This window comes from Rhodotorula toruloides, assembly GCF_000320785.1.
Source record: "Rhodotorula toruloides NP11 unplaced genomic scaffold Scaffold1, whole genome shotgun sequence".
Lineage (NCBI taxonomy): Eukaryota > Fungi > Basidiomycota > Microbotryomycetes > Sporidiobolales > Sporidiobolaceae > Rhodotorula > Rhodotorula toruloides.
Window position 1 is genome coordinate 1,200,924 of NW_015622961.1, and position 15,567 is coordinate 1,216,490.

General features: G+C 62.6%; 7 protein-coding genes across 7 annotated transcripts in view; 5 read left to right on the top strand and 2 right to left on the bottom strand.

Moving 5' to 3' along the window:
- The window catches only part of RHTO_00487 (AGC/YANK protein kinase), a gene marked incomplete at both ends in the record, with an annotated part of 2,175 nt that extends 960 nt beyond the window's left edge, over positions 1–1,215 (bottom strand). Inside the window, 6 exons of the mRNA XM_016414171.1 lie at positions 16–224; positions 287–414; positions 477–709; positions 782–874; positions 1,018–1,095; positions 1,189–1,215. Of these exons, the coding sequence (XP_016277178.1) occupies positions 16–224; positions 287–414; positions 477–709; positions 782–874; positions 1,018–1,095; positions 1,189–1,215 (768 nt within the window). The remainder of the gene's footprint in view (positions 1–15; positions 225–286; positions 415–476; positions 710–781; positions 875–1,017; positions 1,096–1,188) is intronic.
- A 1,411-nt stretch (positions 1,216–2,626) lies between these two features.
- On the top strand, positions 2,627–3,630 carry RHTO_00488 (UbiE/COQ5 family methyltransferase; the record flags this gene model as incomplete). Its single annotated transcript, XM_016414172.1, has 3 exons — positions 2,627–3,034; positions 3,101–3,188; positions 3,248–3,630. 3 exons carry the CDS (start codon positions 2,627–2,629, stop codon positions 3,628–3,630), a joined length of 879 nt encoding a protein of 292 aa, XP_016277179.1.
- Positions 3,631–3,995: 365 nt separating this feature from the next.
- Positions 3,996–4,865, bottom strand: RHTO_00489 (uncharacterized protein; the record flags this gene model as incomplete). Its single annotated transcript, XM_016414173.1, has 1 exon — positions 3,996–4,865. The coding sequence occupies one exon, from the start codon at positions 4,863–4,865 to the stop codon at positions 3,996–3,998; it is 870 nt and encodes a 289-aa protein (XP_016277180.1).
- Positions 4,866–5,628: 763 nt separating this feature from the next.
- On the top strand, positions 5,629–9,154 carry RHTO_00490 (uncharacterized protein; the record flags this gene model as incomplete). The annotated part of the gene is made up of 2 exons (XM_016414174.1): positions 5,629–8,593; positions 8,655–9,154. The coding sequence occupies 2 exons, from the start codon at positions 5,629–5,631 to the stop codon at positions 9,152–9,154; spliced, it is 3,465 nt and encodes a 1,154-aa protein (XP_016277181.1).
- Positions 9,155–9,422: 268 nt separating this feature from the next.
- Positions 9,423–10,551, top strand: RHTO_00491 (uncharacterized protein; the record flags this gene model as incomplete). The annotated part of the gene is made up of 3 exons (XM_016414175.1): positions 9,423–9,569; positions 9,628–9,996; positions 10,066–10,551. The coding sequence occupies 3 exons, from the start codon at positions 9,423–9,425 to the stop codon at positions 10,549–10,551; spliced, it is 1,002 nt and encodes a 333-aa protein (XP_016277182.1).
- Positions 10,552–10,952: 401 nt separating this feature from the next.
- On the top strand, positions 10,953–12,941 carry RHTO_00492 (AAA family ATPase Rvb2; the record flags this gene model as incomplete). Its single annotated transcript, XM_016414176.1, has 10 exons — positions 10,953–11,010; positions 11,073–11,273; positions 11,387–11,580; positions 11,640–11,840; positions 11,901–12,024; positions 12,080–12,192; positions 12,249–12,469; positions 12,530–12,606; positions 12,669–12,765; positions 12,827–12,941. The coding sequence occupies 10 exons, from the start codon at positions 10,953–10,955 to the stop codon at positions 12,939–12,941; spliced, it is 1,401 nt and encodes a 466-aa protein (XP_016277183.1).
- Positions 12,942–13,098: 157 nt separating this feature from the next.
- RHTO_00493 (Origin recognition complex, subunit 5) lies at positions 13,099–15,437 on the top strand (the record flags this gene model as incomplete). Its single annotated transcript, XM_016414177.1, has 5 exons — positions 13,099–13,950; positions 14,005–14,122; positions 14,176–14,394; positions 14,453–15,072; positions 15,135–15,437. 5 exons carry the CDS (start codon positions 13,099–13,101, stop codon positions 15,435–15,437), a joined length of 2,112 nt encoding a protein of 703 aa, XP_016277184.1.
- Between the last annotated feature and the right edge of the window lie 130 nt (positions 15,438–15,567).

The following is a 15,567-nucleotide window of genomic DNA, read 5'->3' on the forward strand; positions in this document are numbered from 1 at the left end:
TCGCGCAAAACTCACCCCCTTGATGCATTCCAATCCCTCAGGAGACACAATCTCCTCGACATTCTCCGGAAACCTGACCTGCTCCTTCAAGATCGCCTGGGTGAGGGTCGAGTTCGTCTTCCCCCGGTACGGCCGCTTGCCGAACAGTAGCTCGTACGCGACGACGCCGAGGGACCACCAGTCGACTGTGGCGAAGTAGCCGCGTTTGGCGAGGACTTCGGGAGCTGCGCGAGGGGAACCAAGTCAGCTCACCCGGCCGAGCGAGAGGGGGAGCGCTGAAACGCACCCATGTACGCCATTGAGCCTGCAACAGACGTGAGCGCTCGTCGCTCGGTGAAATGGACGGCAATGTTGAAATCGGTCAAGTGCACGTGCCCCTTCTCGTCGAGGAGGATGTTGTCCGGCTTGATGTCGCTATTCGACGCATGAACCTGTCAGTCAAAGTCTTCGAAAGGGTGTCAGAGGCAGAGACGCACCGGTGGACGATTCCCCGCTTGTGCAGGTCGCCCAATGCAAGCGCCATCTCCGCAACATAGAACTTGACCCAATCCTCCTTCATCGATCCTAGCCGGTCGAGGTGGAACCGCAAGTCGCCGCCGAGCATGAGGTCGAGGACCATGAAGAGGTTCTCGTCATCTTGGAAAGCGAAGCGGAGGTTGCAGACAAAGGGCGAGTCGATCTCTTCGAGCAGTCGTCGTTCTTGGATGATCTGTGGGTCCAACGTGGTGAGTTTGGGCATCGGACAGGCAGAGAGCGAGAGGATCAGGACTCGAGGACGCACGTTGTTAACCGCCCGCTGCTTCGATATCCGCGCCTTGTTGATGTACTTGAGGGCGTACAGCGCCTTGGTCTTCTTATGCTGCACGACTCGTACCTGTGCAAACCGTGTCAGGTAAGTGTCTCGCCTCGCTCACGCACAAGCGCCTCTGTATGCGTGCACGATCCCTCCCGCTCGAGGCAGAGATGGTGTGTCCTGGTGCATACGTCGGCGACGCTACAGATACGAATGCAACGCACCTTGCCGAAAGCACCCTTGCCCACGGATCGCAAGAGGTAGAAGTGCCAGAGGTCGACGGGACCGTCGAAGTCAACTTCCTGTGCGGGTGTGCGAGCGGGATGAGCGGGTTCGACGGTGAGCCCGGCAGCTCCTGTACTCCGTCTCGAGTGTGACGGAACAGCCGTACGCACCTCTGGCTTGCAACACAGCGCACCCATCGCTCCTTGACCTCGTCGATTGTTTCCGCCCGAGTCGCGAGCAGAGGGTCAGGGAAGTCGGCTGGGTGTCACGGGGGTGTCGCAGGAGGTGCAGTCAGGTGTGCTACGAGTCCAGCGTGCCGTTTCGAGGGAGTGAGCGGGTGGTCGTGCGGGTCGAAGGTCGCGGGGGTGATGAGGAGTGTGACCCGGGAAGGGCGGGTGTGGGTCGCTCAGAGGCGTAGCAGTCGCAGCGTACGCAGTCTCAGCAGCACTGTCCACAGCACAGTCACTCTGCCAGCCAACGGGTTCGAGCTTTGGGGAGAACAGGCCCTTCGTCGTCGCCGTTCTCGACCCGCTTGCTTCCCCGGACGAACCGCTTCCTCGCTTCCCTCAACAAAGCCATTCCGTGTGTAACAGAGTCTTGCAGACTGTAATGTTGGAAACAGGGATGGTGGCGCCGTTTCAGGCGAAGAAGGAACTGCTGACGATCCCTTCGAGGAAGAGTCGGGAAAGGGTCGGCGAGCGCAGCGCAGGGCAGTGATGCGACGAGCGCAGCAGGAGCGGATCATCGCTGTAATGCAGCCATGACGGAGGCGTCAAACACTGGAGTCGACCGGTAATAGTTCCTTGTGGGCGAGATGAGGTGCCTCCGCTGGGTTGGAGCAGTCAGTTCGCCAGGGTCAACCGCGCCAAGAGCTCGACAGAGCCCCTGCTCTGTTCGAGCAGGGAGAAAGTAGAAGAGTCGACTTCAGCGGCGCTCGGGCGCTGAAGCGACGGGAAGCGGCGCGAGAGAAGCACGAGAGAAGCGAGCCCCAGCAAGTCCGCAAGGAGGCATCCGTCCAGTCGACCGGTCAGCCTGTCGTGCGTAGCTTTGTGAATTCGGGTGTAGCACATTCTGGCGCACAGGCGAGAAAGAGAGGCAGATGTCGACCGTTCGAAGCGAGGAGGATGAGAAAGCAAGTGCCGCAACTTCCGCCCACCTGAACGAACTTTGGTGCTGCCGCCTGTGACCAGTCCGTAGCATTCCTCCTCGTACTGAGCCTACATGCCAGCCCGCCCCGTGCCGTGGATGTGTCTGCCGGACCGAGATGGTGATGAGGATTTGAGCGAGCGTGGGTGACTTCGTCGCAGCTCGCCGGCGGTCGAGCGACACTTCAGCAGCTCGACCAGCAGTCGAAGGACCCCTCGCAGCCTGCTCAGCACGCTTTGAGCGAAGTGGGTGAGCGGTCTGTCGCAGACCGCCTCCGCGACTTGTTCGCCTGGACCAACGCCGGCGGACATCCGCTGTTGCTTCCTGCTCGGTCTGCGGTTGCTTAACTGGTCCCTCCGACTTGGCAATGACCACAGCGGTCCTCCCCGCTGACTGAGCGCCGATATACACCTCGTGCCGAACGTCCACGACACCTCTTGGCCTCCCTATCTTCACTGCTGTATGCCAAGTCGCCTCGCTCGACTGCCTCTCTCTTTCTCACGCTACATCGCTTCCCAACACTCTGCACGACCAGCCATGACAGACACCGCCTTCCGTCCCTCGTTCTCGCACTTTGGCGGGCCAGAGATCGCGATGATGGAGCGCTTTACGGGAGGTCAAGCCGTCCAGAGCTTACTCGAGCTGAGCGGTATCTACGAAGCGATCGAGAAGGCGGACAAGCCTGTTGACGTTGTCGAGAACGCGGCGGGCGCGGGAGTCCTCACCAGTGCGCTGAAGGCGAAGGTGAAGGGTGAGGGGAAGGTCAAGATCGTGATGGGGGATGTGGAGGAGAAGATGGTCCAGCTGGCGAAGCAGAGGAGGGAGGTCGAGGAATGGAAGGACGTCGAGGTCAAGGTCATGGACGGGATGGTGCGCTCGCCCGCCCCTTTCCTCCGCTCTCTTGCGTACTCAGTCGTGTACTCCTTTCGCTCGCAGAACGTCCCGCTCCCCGACAACTCGTTCGACTTTGCCTTCATCCACTTTGGCCTGCAACTCTTCCCCGACGCAGCCAAAGGCATCTCCGGTCCGTCGCCCTTCCCTCCGCTCTCCCTCACCTCCCGAGCTCACTCACATGCTGCACAGAATGTCACCGCCTCCTCCGCCCTTCCGGCGTGCTCGGCTACACCATCTGGCATTCCCCCGGCTTCCTCCCCCTCCTCCAACGCGCCGACCCGTCCTTCCGCATGCCTCCCACCTTCTCGAATCCCTTCACATCCCTCTCAACCCTCTCCACCACCCTCACCCACCACGGCTTCCTCAACCCGCGCACCGCGCCTCTCGAAGTCCCAGCACATTTCGAGTCGACGGACAAGTTCTTCGAGATGATGAAGCTGGGAGTGAGGGGGTTGTTCATGGATGAAGAGAGGAACGAGAGGATGAGGAAGTTGTTGGTTGAGGAGCATGGGGAGGGACCGTTTACGCTTTGGTGGAGGGGCGCGAGTGTGGTTGCTATCAAGGCGGAGTAGTGCCAGCATTCTTACTCTCGAGTAGTGCCAGCATTCTTACTCTCTCTCTCACTGAGAGAATCGTAACGAGCAGTCATCAGTGGGACGGCGTGTATTTGCAGACGGTCTTGTGAGGGAGAAACGATGCGAGCGACGTGAATAACGAGAAACGATGGCGAGGCAAAGCGACGAGCGCGGAAAGCTATGTACGAGTTGATGCGAGGGGTTCGTAAAAGAGGAAAGGCTACACGAGGATGGGAAAGCGCTTCGTGGCCGGGGCACGAGCAAGGCGTCCTAGACGCCGGGCGGAACGTAGGGCTACAGGCGAGTCGCTGGATGACGCGTGCGTGTGTGGATGAGTATGTACAGTGGAGGAGGGTGGCCGCTTAGTCAATCTCGACCTTGGGTCCGACGCCAAGGCCGTCTTCCTTCGACGAGTGCGAGCCGGACATCGAGAGGCCGGCGAGTCCTCCCGTAAGCGGGTTGCGCTTCTTGCGCTCGTCGTCGGTGCTGCTGGCAATCCGGTCGTGCGACGGACTCGAAGGCGCCGACTCGCGGATATCGTCGAGGTCGAGCATCTCGGGCGGCTTGATGTCGAGCGTGACGAGCGGGTTGGGGGGTGGAGCGCCGGGCGTCGAGCCTGCGTGCTTGATGCGCGAGCGGGCGTGCTCGGCCGGTGTCGTCGGAGGGGGAACGGTGTCGCTAGCGCACGAGGTGTTGACGTCTGCGCGCTCGGAGAAGGGCGAGGAGGCGGACGAGACGTCGTCCCCTGGGGACGAGAGGGCGTCGGACGTCGTGGACGACATTGTCGAGCACGACGAGTCGGAGAAGGTCGACGTGAGTGTCGACGGACGACGGGAGGACATGGCAAAGGACGACGCGCGAGACGAGTTGGCGGGCGTGTCCCACCCGTCTCCCTGGGGCGTCACCTTGCGTCGCGGGCTCGGCGGACGCTGCTGGACCTTGTACGGCGACGCGAGGATCTCTTCGCGCGGGGTGTTGGCGCGGCTCAGCATCAAGGGGAACGGGTAGCCCATCCCGGGCGTCGCGAGTCTGACGGGCTTGGGTTCGTGCACGGCGGGAGGGAGGCGTGCGGGAGGAGGAGCGCGCTGGTTCGTGCGCTGGTGGTTGCGCTGCTGCTGGGTCTGTTGTGGCGGGCTCGACGACGAGGTCATTGCGGGGTTGTAGCGGGGCGACGATGCGGTGGTGGTGGTGTGAGGCGGGTGCGAAGGCGAGTGCGCTGCGACGGCTGCCATTCGTTCGTGTGCGTGTGTGTGCGAGTGAGTCGTTTGCGGTCGAGGAGAGAGAAGAAGCGAGGACGAGCTTTGCCGAGGACCAGCGCAGCGCAGCGAGCGACGCAAAGCTGCGGGCTGGTCTTCGCGAAGCGCAGCGAGGGGCTGTGCTCGACTGCTCGATGACGACGGGCGAACCGCTCCGAGACACCTCTCTTCAACACGTGTTCCTCTCCCGGCGATACGAGGCGATACGCTCTTGCTTTCTCTTCCTCGCGAGTCTGCCGAGCATGTACATACTTCTCTCGACCTGCTGCGACTTGTACCGAGCGACGAGTGGCTGGAAGGACAGCGCCGTCGACCTTCGTGGTGACCCCTGTCGAGCGTACAGAAGCTTGTCGTCTTGTCCTGCAAAGCCGTCCCTCGCAGGTCATTCAACCACAATTCTCAACATGCACACCCACTTGTACTGACTGGACCTGTTCAAGGCATCTGAGACTGCTGGGTGGTCGATCGACAGAGCGCTCAACTACTCTGCCTCTGTCCCGCTTCGTCCCCTCGTTGCTCTCGCTGCGACTGCTGCTGCTCGTCTCCAAGCTCGAACAGTCCCCACCGACACGCCCAGGAGAGGCCGTGCGCGACCGAGGTGCGTTCGTCCGTCTGCGACCCCTTCGACACCCATCGAACGGCAGGCGATGCGGGCAGGATGCGACTTGGCACCCGCTCACAGCCGTCTCAACTGGACGCGCACTGACACACTCGCACTTGCCACAGACGGGGCTGGGACATGGGTCTCTTCTCGCGCAAGAAGCAGCGCGACCCCCAGCCGCAGCCGGGTCCTTCAACCACCGCGACGACGGGCTCTGGTGCACGCGCATCCCAGCCCTCGTCGAGCGGCGCAAGGGACAGCCACGCCTCTCCAACCTCCTCGACATACTCCTCCCTCCCTCCCCAGCCCGACTCGCGCCACGGAAATCCCGCCTCGCCGCCTCTTCCCTCCCCACTCGAGCGCAACCGCGTCTTCGGAGCGCTCGGCTCCCGCGCAACGTCGAGCACGCTCTCGCTCCCTGCGTTCGGGCTTGATGCGCGTGCGGCAGAACCGAGACGGAGACAGGTCTCGGCGATGGGGACGGGCGCGGTGAATGAGTCTCAGGCGCGGGAGGAGCGGGACAAGGGCAAGTGGAGTCGGTGGAAGATCGGGAGGGGGTCGAAGCAGCGCAGGGGCAGTGTTTCGAGCTCGTACGGCGCTGGAGGAGCGGCGGGGGGAGAAGCGGACGACGACGGGAGCGGGTTCGTCGTCAAGTCGTTCAGGACCGTCTCGCGCGTCCACGAGGATCCGATCCCTTCGCGCCCTTCGTACTCCTCAACTAGACCTCCCCAACCTACTCTGCCGCACCTCCCAACCTCCGCCCCGCCATTCGACGCCCACGACTCGGCCCAACAACAGGAATCCCTCCGCTCGTCACTCGACTACGGCTCTTCCCGCCCTTACCCTCGCCGCCCCTCTCTCGCTACTATCGGCGCACCGAACCCCTCTACAGGGACATGGGACCCCGCCCCCTCGCCCACCATTACAGCCGAAGCCTTCCGACTCGCTTCCGCACGCTCAAAATCGTCCGTCTCGCTCGCATCTCTCGCGAATGGGCTGGACGACCCTTCTTCGCCCGTCGAGACTTCAAGACCGCGCTTCGAGCCGCAAAGACCGGCCAGTCGCACGAGTCGCCGCGGATCGAGTTACTCCGAGCAGGGGATCCTAGTCCCGCCTCGACCGTCGTTCGCGATGGGCCAGCAATCCAACGGATCGAGCTCGTCGATTCATTCGCGCGCGTCGTCGAATGCCTCGCTTCAACTCGGAGCAAACGGGTTGCCTGGCCCTGCGGAAGGTGCGGATCGCGCGGCGTGTACTGCAAGACCGACTGGCGCGCTGAGGCCGTCCGAGTCGACTTTCTCTGTCTCGTCGTTCACCACCGCACCAGAAGGTCGATCCGGAACCTCTACTCCCCGTCCGCTGAGCCAAGTTGGCGGTCCCTCCTCCGCCCCGCCTCGTCGACCAGGTCCCGCAAAGCGCATGTCAACAGACGACTCCGAGCTGCGACTGATCGCTTCGTATGGGGACATGATCAGTTCGAGTCCGCCGCTCGGCTCGCCAATCGACTTGCCGGCTTCTTTCCATTCCCCCGCTGCTGCGCCGTTCCCTACCACTCGCCGCACCTCACTCGAGACACCCCAGAAAGGGGACACTACACGCCAGACGCGCACATCGACCCTCTCGACCGCCCCCTCAGTCGCCGTCCAGCCTCCTACGCCGCAGTCTGCGTCTGGGTTCTCCCCTGTCCCGAAGGAGGAGGCGCAGGGGTTCGTGAGGCCCAAACGGACTTCTTCGCTTGCGCCTGAGGGGGTGAAGAGTGCGTTGCGAGGGATGGGCGTCGGAGGAGAGAAGGGAAAGGGGAAGGGCAAGGCAAAGGGGTGGGTGAGCGATAGCAGCGATGATGAGGGCGCGAGTAGCGGATCAGACTCGGACAAGGACGACGAGGTACCGCTCGCTACGATTCGGAGTCGAAGTCAGACGGATTTGACGCTCCGCTCGAGTATGGATGGTGGGTCGAGGACGCCGGTGCTCGAGCAGCAGGGGCTGAGGCATCAACCGAGCGGCGAGTTGGAGGTGCTGAAGGACGCCACGTCGCCTGTCAAGAGCTTGTTCGGGCCGGACGCGAGGCGTGCAGCGTTGGGCGTCTCGCCCCTCCAGCGCAGGGGGTCAAACAGGCGCAGCGTGTCGACGCTCAGCTTCTCGACGAGCATGACGGTGTCGCAAGCTGCGGCCGCCGAAGCGCCGTCGACTACTGCGCCTGCGTCGCCGACGACGTCGACTATGCGCCCGCCTTTCCAGCCTCGGTCTGTCTCGAACCCTTCGACACCGACTATCCCGCCTCTCAGCGCGCTTTCAGCTTCCGCTGCGTCGTCCGCTACCGCCACTCCCGTCCCTTCTCCGCTCTTCGCTACTTCTGCGCGCGACAGGTCGTCCGCCTCCTCCGGCTCCGGCACAGCATCCAGCTCGTCCGTCCCGCACACGCCAAAGGACAACTCTCCCAACGTCTCGGACCTCAACTTCTCCACCGCCGCCCCGGCGCACGTATCCAAACCGTCCGTCAAGTTCGACTTGGGCTCGACCGCGGACGAGGCGAGGTGGAACAAGGGTCGGCGTATGAGTACGCAGTCTGCGCTCGGAGGGGGGTCATTCCTCCACCCACCTTCGTCGCTCGGCGCGCCGTTCGCGCATCGCTCGAACCCGAGTCTGCCGACTTTCGCTGGGTTCGGTAAACCTACCGTCGCGAGCGTGCGAGACGCCTCGACTCACGGCCGTACTGCCTCCGCTCTCGCACCAACTCCCGCCTCTCGCCAACCCGCCTCGAACGCCTCGACGTCCGGTATCGGCTCGTCCTCCTCCTCGACCGCCGTCGAAGAGACCGTCTACGACCGCATGAAAGCGCGCCACAAAGCCGAGGCTATCGAAGCGCTCAAGATCGGCCGCGACTTGAACCACCTGAGCGGACTCGTACCGGACCGCGAGCGCAACGACGACGATGAGGATGAGAATGAGCCGCTGGCGAATTTGCCGACGAAGGGATCGGCCTTGGGCGGGCAGAGCACGATGAGCGGGATGAGCGGGATGTTCATGCACCCAATGGCGATGGGGATGGGCGGGACGTACTCGCCTCTTGCTGTCGCGCCGCCTGGCGTCGACCCGTACCTCTGTGCGTGCTCGACGTCTCTCTCCTTCCCAGCGCGTGCTGACTCTCGCTTTGTATCGCACAGACGCCTCGCTCCCGCCCGACCAGAAGATGTCGCTTCACCAGCGCGCCTCGCAGATGATGGCGATGATGCAAGAGGCCGCCGTCCGCGCCAAGGCGGAGAGCGTCGCCGGCAGCGCGATGGGCGGCAGCGGGTCGAGCGACTTTGGCGGCGGCGGCGGCTCGATGCGCGGCGGACAGATGCCCAGCATGAGTTTCGGCTCGTACGGCGGCATGGGCGGGATGTACGGCCAGCCTCAGCCGCCACACCTCTTCCAGCAGCAACACCACCACATGCCTTCGCAGAGCATGCACCTCCCGCCTTTCGCTCCGTCCTTCGCCATGTCGCAACCTTTCTTCCAGCCTCAAGCACACCCCGGCTTCTACGGCATGCCAGCTTACGCCGGATCCGCCATGGGCCTTCCCTCGGGACCCGCCTCGACGATGGGCATGCCCGGCACTCAACGTCCTTCCGCCGCTGGCAAGGCGAGCTCGGCCGTCGGTACAGGTCAACGACGTCGATAGAATGCGCCTCGTTACAGCAGACGTGTCTTGGTTCCCACCTTACACTCACTCGACGACTCGACAGACACTTTTGACTTTCTTACCCTCCTTAACGTCGTCGTCCTAATCCCCGTACCCCTCGGCCTCTTAGCTAGACGGTACTCACTGCATTGCATCCGTCGCAAAGGACTCTGTCAATCGTGTGCCGCCGTCGTCTCTCGACGCCGACACCGCCTCTTTCGCTCCGTCTTGCCACTTTCGCGCTCCATCGCTCGTTCTCCGGCTTGCTATGGAGCTCTGCATCGCTTGTTCACGCTCTCTCGACGCTGCAGACGTCCCCAGCTACTCAGAGAAGACCGATCCGCCACCGACTCGCTTCTCCTGCGACCATCAAGTCTGCGGGGCCTGCGTGCGGAAGAGACGAACGCTGGGACAGGTGCGCACCCTTCTGACTCTCCGATGATATTGTTGGCTGACCTGGCATGCCTTGGCAGTCATGCATCCTTTGCTCGACGGCGCATGACGTTCTGAGCGGCGGGAGTTCATCGACGAGCAAGGCGCCCTCTCGTGCACCAAGCCCTGGACGACTGCCTTCGTACGACGGCCCTAGAAGAGCAGACGAGGCGGGCGATTTTGTTCTTGGCGACGATTCGGACGAGGAGGAGAAGGACTTCTCGTCGGCAAAGGCGGATCCGCCTCCTCCTCCTGCGGCAGAGGATTGGGGACAGCCGCCGGCTTACGAGGGGCACGAGGATGACGAAAACGTCGAGGTGGACGAGAAGCAGAAATCGTCGCAGCCGTCGATTCACTACGTCCGCCCGGAGGAGACGATGCTCGGGTTGAGCATGAAGTACGGCGTCGACGTGCGTTCTTTCGCTCGTGTTGACAAATCAAGGGTTCTCACTGACGCTGATTCTGGCTCGCTACCGCAGGGTACCCTTCTCTGCCGATGGAACAAGCTTCCAACATCGACACTTTCAACAACGCCTCACCTCCTACACACCCGCGAGTTCATCCTCCTACCGCCAGACGCCCGCGCTTCGACGTCGACAGAACCGGTCTTGCCGCCCGAGCTCGAACGGAAACGACTGGTCGTCCGGCGGTTCATGGTCACGACGAAGTGCACAGATTGGTCGATGGCGCAGACCTACGTCGATCAGGTCTTCCGAGCGCGGAAAGAAGAAGCGCGGTTTATACAGGAGAACAGGGCAGCGAGGGGTGACGTCGGCGAGGCCGTCGGATCGCGAGAAGGAGGCGAGCTGGAGGAGGCGGTCGAGGCGTACCAGGCGGACGAGCGGTGGGAGCGCGAGCAGCGGAACCTACACGGCGGCGTGAAGGGGAAGGGGGTCTTTGGGCGGCGGACACTGGAGCCTGGCGCGTCTGGGACGAAGGGAAGCAAGGGGTGGAGCTGGAAGTGAGGCGGTTTCTCGACTATGTGCTCTTCCTATTCCTTCGTTCTTCCTCCTTCGCTTGTTGCTACTCTTTCCGCATTGCATTCGTCGTTTCCTCCCCGTCGCATCGTCCACCCGTGAGAGCGTCGTCGTGAGCTTGCGCTGAGGAGAAGGAGGCGAGACGACCTCGGTGCGGAGGGACGCGAAACGGCCCAGCTGGCTCGTCCCGTCTACACAGACCCTCTCTACCGCACTGCCCATCTTAGCACGAGTGGACGTAGTGTGCTCGAAGCAGACCCGCCCCTCTCCGCTCGACCTCACCGTTGTCATCGCTACTGCTGCCTGTTGCGCTGCTGGGGCTGCCAGAACCGACTGCTTGCACAGGCCGACCCCTCTAGCCAGCCCCGCACCTCTCTCCTCCGTCCAGCATGCAAGGAATCCAGACGACCACCTCTGAGCGGGAGCAGACCCGCGTCGAGCGCATCGGTGCGTATGAGCGGTCCACTGGGTTATTTCAAGTGGCTTGACTGACCTGGGCATTCCCGCAGGCGCTCACTCGCACATTCGCGGCCTGGGACTCGACCCCACCACTCTCGAGCCGAGGGGCAACAGTCAGGGCATGGTCGGGCAGGGCAAGGCGCGCAAGGCCGCAGGAGTCATCCTCAAGATGGTCAAGGAGGGCAGGATCGCGGGACGAGCGGTGTTGATGGCGGGTCCGCCGAGTTCTGGCAAGACTGCTATTGCGATGGGTGCGTTTCCGCTCCTGCGACTCCTTGCTGCTGTTCCTTGAGCCGTGGAGACAGTCCCTGCGGCTGAAGGATCTCGACCGGAGTTGTGACAGCTGATCGCGAATCACCCGCAGGCATGGCTCAGTCTCTTGGCAGCGATGTCCCCTTCACCATGATCTCGGCGTCCGAGATCTTCTCGCTCGAGATGTCAAAAACGGAGGCGCTGACGCAGGCTTTCCGTCGGAGTATCGGCGTCCGGATCAAGGAGGAGAGCGAGATCATCGAGGGCGAGGTTGTCGAGATCCAGATTGACCGCAGCTTGACTGGCGTACGTGCTGTCTGCTCAATGGCGAGGCTTTCTGTCGCTCACTAATCCCCGCTCCGCAGGCCTCGAAGACGGGCAAGATCACGATGAAGACGACGGACATGGAGACGGTCTACGACCTCGGAAACAAGATGATCGATGCGCTGTCGAAGGAGAAGGTCATTGCCGGAGACGTCATCGTCATCGACAAGAGCACGGGCAAGATCTCGAAGCTGGGACGGTCGTTCACGCGGGCGCGGGACTACGATGCGATGGGTGCCGACGTGCGTCGACTTCCAGCTCGAAGGCTTGAGGCGTCCGGTTGACCCGCCTTGCGTCCACAGACGAAGTTTGTGCAGTGCCCCGAAGGCGAGCTGCAGGTTCGCAAGGAGGTCGTCCACACTGTCTCGCTCCACGAGATCGACGTGATCAACTCGCGGACGCAAGGGTTCTTGGCACTCTTCGCTGGTGCGTCCGCCATCCTATGACTCCAGCTAACTCCGCTGACACCGCTCTTACGCAGGCGACACGGGCGAGATCAAGGCCGAGTTGCGGGATCAGATCAACAACAAGGTCAGCGACTGGCGGGAGGAGGGCAAGGCAGAGATCGTGCCGGGCGTGCTGTTCATTGACGAGGTGCGCACACATGATGCTCCCGTCAATGTCGCTGAGCTAACTCTTGGAGCGGTCAGGTCCACATGCTCGACATCGAATGCTTCTCCTTCCTCAACCGCGCTCTCGAGACCGAGCTCGCCCCCATCGTCATCATGGCCTCGAACCGCGGCATTACCCGGATACGCGGAACGAAGTACAAGAGCCCGCACGGTATTCCCATCGACCTCCTCGACCGCGCCTTGATCATCTCGACTGGGGCGTACTTGGCCGACGACATCAAGGAGATCCTGTCCATTCGGTGAGTTGCAGAACAACCTGAGCTCCCTTGACTTGTGCACTGACCGCTCTTCTGCCCCAGCGCACAAGAAGAGGACGTCTCGCTCGCGCCTGCCGCGCTTGAGATCCTCACCAAAATCGGCTCCGAGACCTCGCTTCGTACGCTCCGCTTCCCGTCCGAATACGGCAGAACCCTGCTCTGACCACTGGTTCGTTCGCAGGCTACGCCATCCAGCTCATCACCCTCTCGAACCTTGTTGCTCGCCGACGAAAGGCGGCGCAGGTGGACGTGCCGGACGTCAGGCGTGTATACACCCTGTGCGCTCGCCACCTACTTCCTTCAAGTTATTCTCGTACTGACTCTCAGCCCACTCGACAGCTTTCTCGACGAGAAGCGCAGTGTGCAGTTCCTCAAGGAGCAGAACTCGCTCCTGATTGGCGAGGACGGCCAGATTGGCGGCGGAGCGAGCGTGGACGCGATGGAAGTCGCGTAGCGATGTCGCTAGCATGCAAAGACTGTCCCGCTTGTCATACCTGCTCGAGAGTCTGTCACGCGAGTTGTTCGTGTTCCAGCGCGACTTCATCGCTTTGTCTCGTCCACTTCACTTTCTCGCTTCCCACCGCCCGTGTCGTCTCCAAAGCACGTCCGAGATGGCACAGGCTGCCGTACCGCCGCTGCCCTCGCTCGCCGCTTTCCTCGAGCGCTTCTCCGCCCTCGTCTTCTCCCCCTTCTGTCCGCCATCCATCTTCGTCCACTCGCCCAGTGACTCGCCCATCTTGCTGCCAGCCTTGCAGCAAGTGCTCAATTCCGCCATCCAGCCGTCCGATGCGCCCGCGAGCGACCCGCCCACAGTCGAGCAACTCCTGCCCAAAGTCGCGCACCTCGACCTCTCGGAAGTGCACTCTGTCAAGGCTGCTTTCGACCGAATCTTGAGCCAGCTAAGTGGGTGGGAGCTTGCAGACGGAACTGCTTGGGAAGAGCGAGACGGCGGGATCAAGGGTTGGGATGGCAGTATGGACGGGATCAAGGTCGTCAAGCGGCGAAAGACGAAGCGGAAGGCGGGTCAGGCTCTCGAAGGCAGGACCGCAAAGCGCGCGCGGCGAGAAGACTCGGAGGATCTTTATGCGGCGCCGGACGAAGATGCGGGGGAGGCGGAGGACCCGGATGACGGAGACGAGGCGGAGTGGACGCTCGAATGGGACGCCGACGCTCGCGCTGCGGCCGACAAGCCGACTCTTGCGCCACTGCGGAACACCGTCGACGCCATCCACCACTCCTTGCGGACCATCTACTCGGCTTCGTCTTCTGGTGACTCCTTCACCACCGATCTACTCGCGGACCCGACATCTGTCGACAATCTGCCTCGCCGACGGTTCATCCTCGTCGAGCACGGCGAGCTGCTGAGCGAAGTTGCGGGAGGTTCGGGTACTGGCGGGGGAGTAGCGAGGGAAACGGGCGTCGGCTTGACCTTCGCGAGCACTATGCACAGGTTGGCGGAGCTCGTCAGTCCCGTCCCTCCGCCAGAGTCGCTGAAATGCTGACCGAGAGTTGCGCAGACGGGCTTGCCGATCACGACCATCCTCGTCTCGAAGCTGCCTTGGCGGAAAGCGCGAGAATCGATGGTCGGGCTGGTCTCGCCAGAAATCCTGACGTTTGAGGACATCTCCGCCGCAGGTGAGCAAATCTCACACATCTCTACGGCCGGCCACTGACGGAAACGCTCACAGACACGGTTACCCTCCTCACCGACCGCTTCGCCGCCTCTCCCGCCTCGCATCCTTGCGAAGCTGACGCGCTCGACCACGACCAGCTCGTCGAACTTTTCCGCTCGCTCGCCCTCATCGTCAAGACGACGTTTGGTAAGGCTGTCAACGATTTCGAGGACTATGCGTACCTGTGCACGAAGTTCTGGCCGCGGTGGAAAGACGTGAGGGAGAAGAGCAATCGTGAGTCACTGATTGCCTCTAGTTACCGCACTACATCGACTCAGTCCTACATTCGCAGCTCCCATCGCACCAAGCGACACGGCTCGACTGTCCATCGCCCTCAAGAGCGACTTTGCACAAGAACTCGACCGGCTCTTCCTCCCACGCTTGTCGCAGGCGGCGCCGACGAGTGCTCCGGCCGCACCTACTGCTTTGACCGCGGCAGCGCAGGCAGCACCGGTGCTCGGCTTCACCGGTACCATCTCTGCCTTGCCTAAGCAACCGACCTACCTCGACTCGCCAGCCAAGACCGGCAACGACTTCTTTGCCTCGGCTTCTACTTCAGCCTCGCCTGCCCGACCATCGTACCAGGACGACCCCTTCGCAGCGCCCGCAGGGCCATCAACACCAATCCGCAAACACGCAGTCTCGGCAGCGAACGTCTCCTCCGGCTCTGGCAACCTCTTCTCGCCCTCTTCCGCCACGACCAGCCGCAACAGCATCTCGCAACTCTCGCTGGCCAAGTCGCTACCGATCGCGTCGCGCTACCTCCTCATTGCAGCCCACTTCGCCGCCAACAATCCGCCGAAGAGCGATGTCAGGATGTTCGTGAGGGTTGATGAGCTCGAGGGTGTGGCGAAGAAGGGCAAGAAGGCGAGGAAGGCGAGCGCGAAGAAGGCGGGGCAGAGTCCGACAAAGGTGCGTCCTTACTCGAGCTCGTTCGGCAAACTGGAAGCTGACTTGATCGTGTTTCGCCGCAGGGCTCCGCCTCTGTCCTCCTTCGCGGCGGCAAGTCGTTCGCCTACGAGCGCCTGATCGCCATCTTCGAATCCATCGTCGACTTGCGCCTCGAATACGCCCTCGGGACCACCTCTATCGCCGGCCAAGTCCAGACACTCCTGCACCTGCGCCTCCTCTCGCGCGCTTCGAGCGAGAACAACACGGAGAAGATCCTCGACGGCGTCAAGCTCAAGTGCGGGCTGGCGAGGGACACGGTGGATGCGCTGGCGGTCAGCGTTGGCTGGAAGGAGTGGAAGGAGAGGCTTGTTGGCGACGACTCCTAAGTCGCAGCGTTGTCTCGGCGGGCCCGTCGGGCGACCACGACGGAGCTCGACGATGTACCCGCCGCTCTCACGCAAGAGAACCGATCCCGCGCCTTGTTCGAGGCTGAGAAGGCCGTTGCGAGGAGAGGAA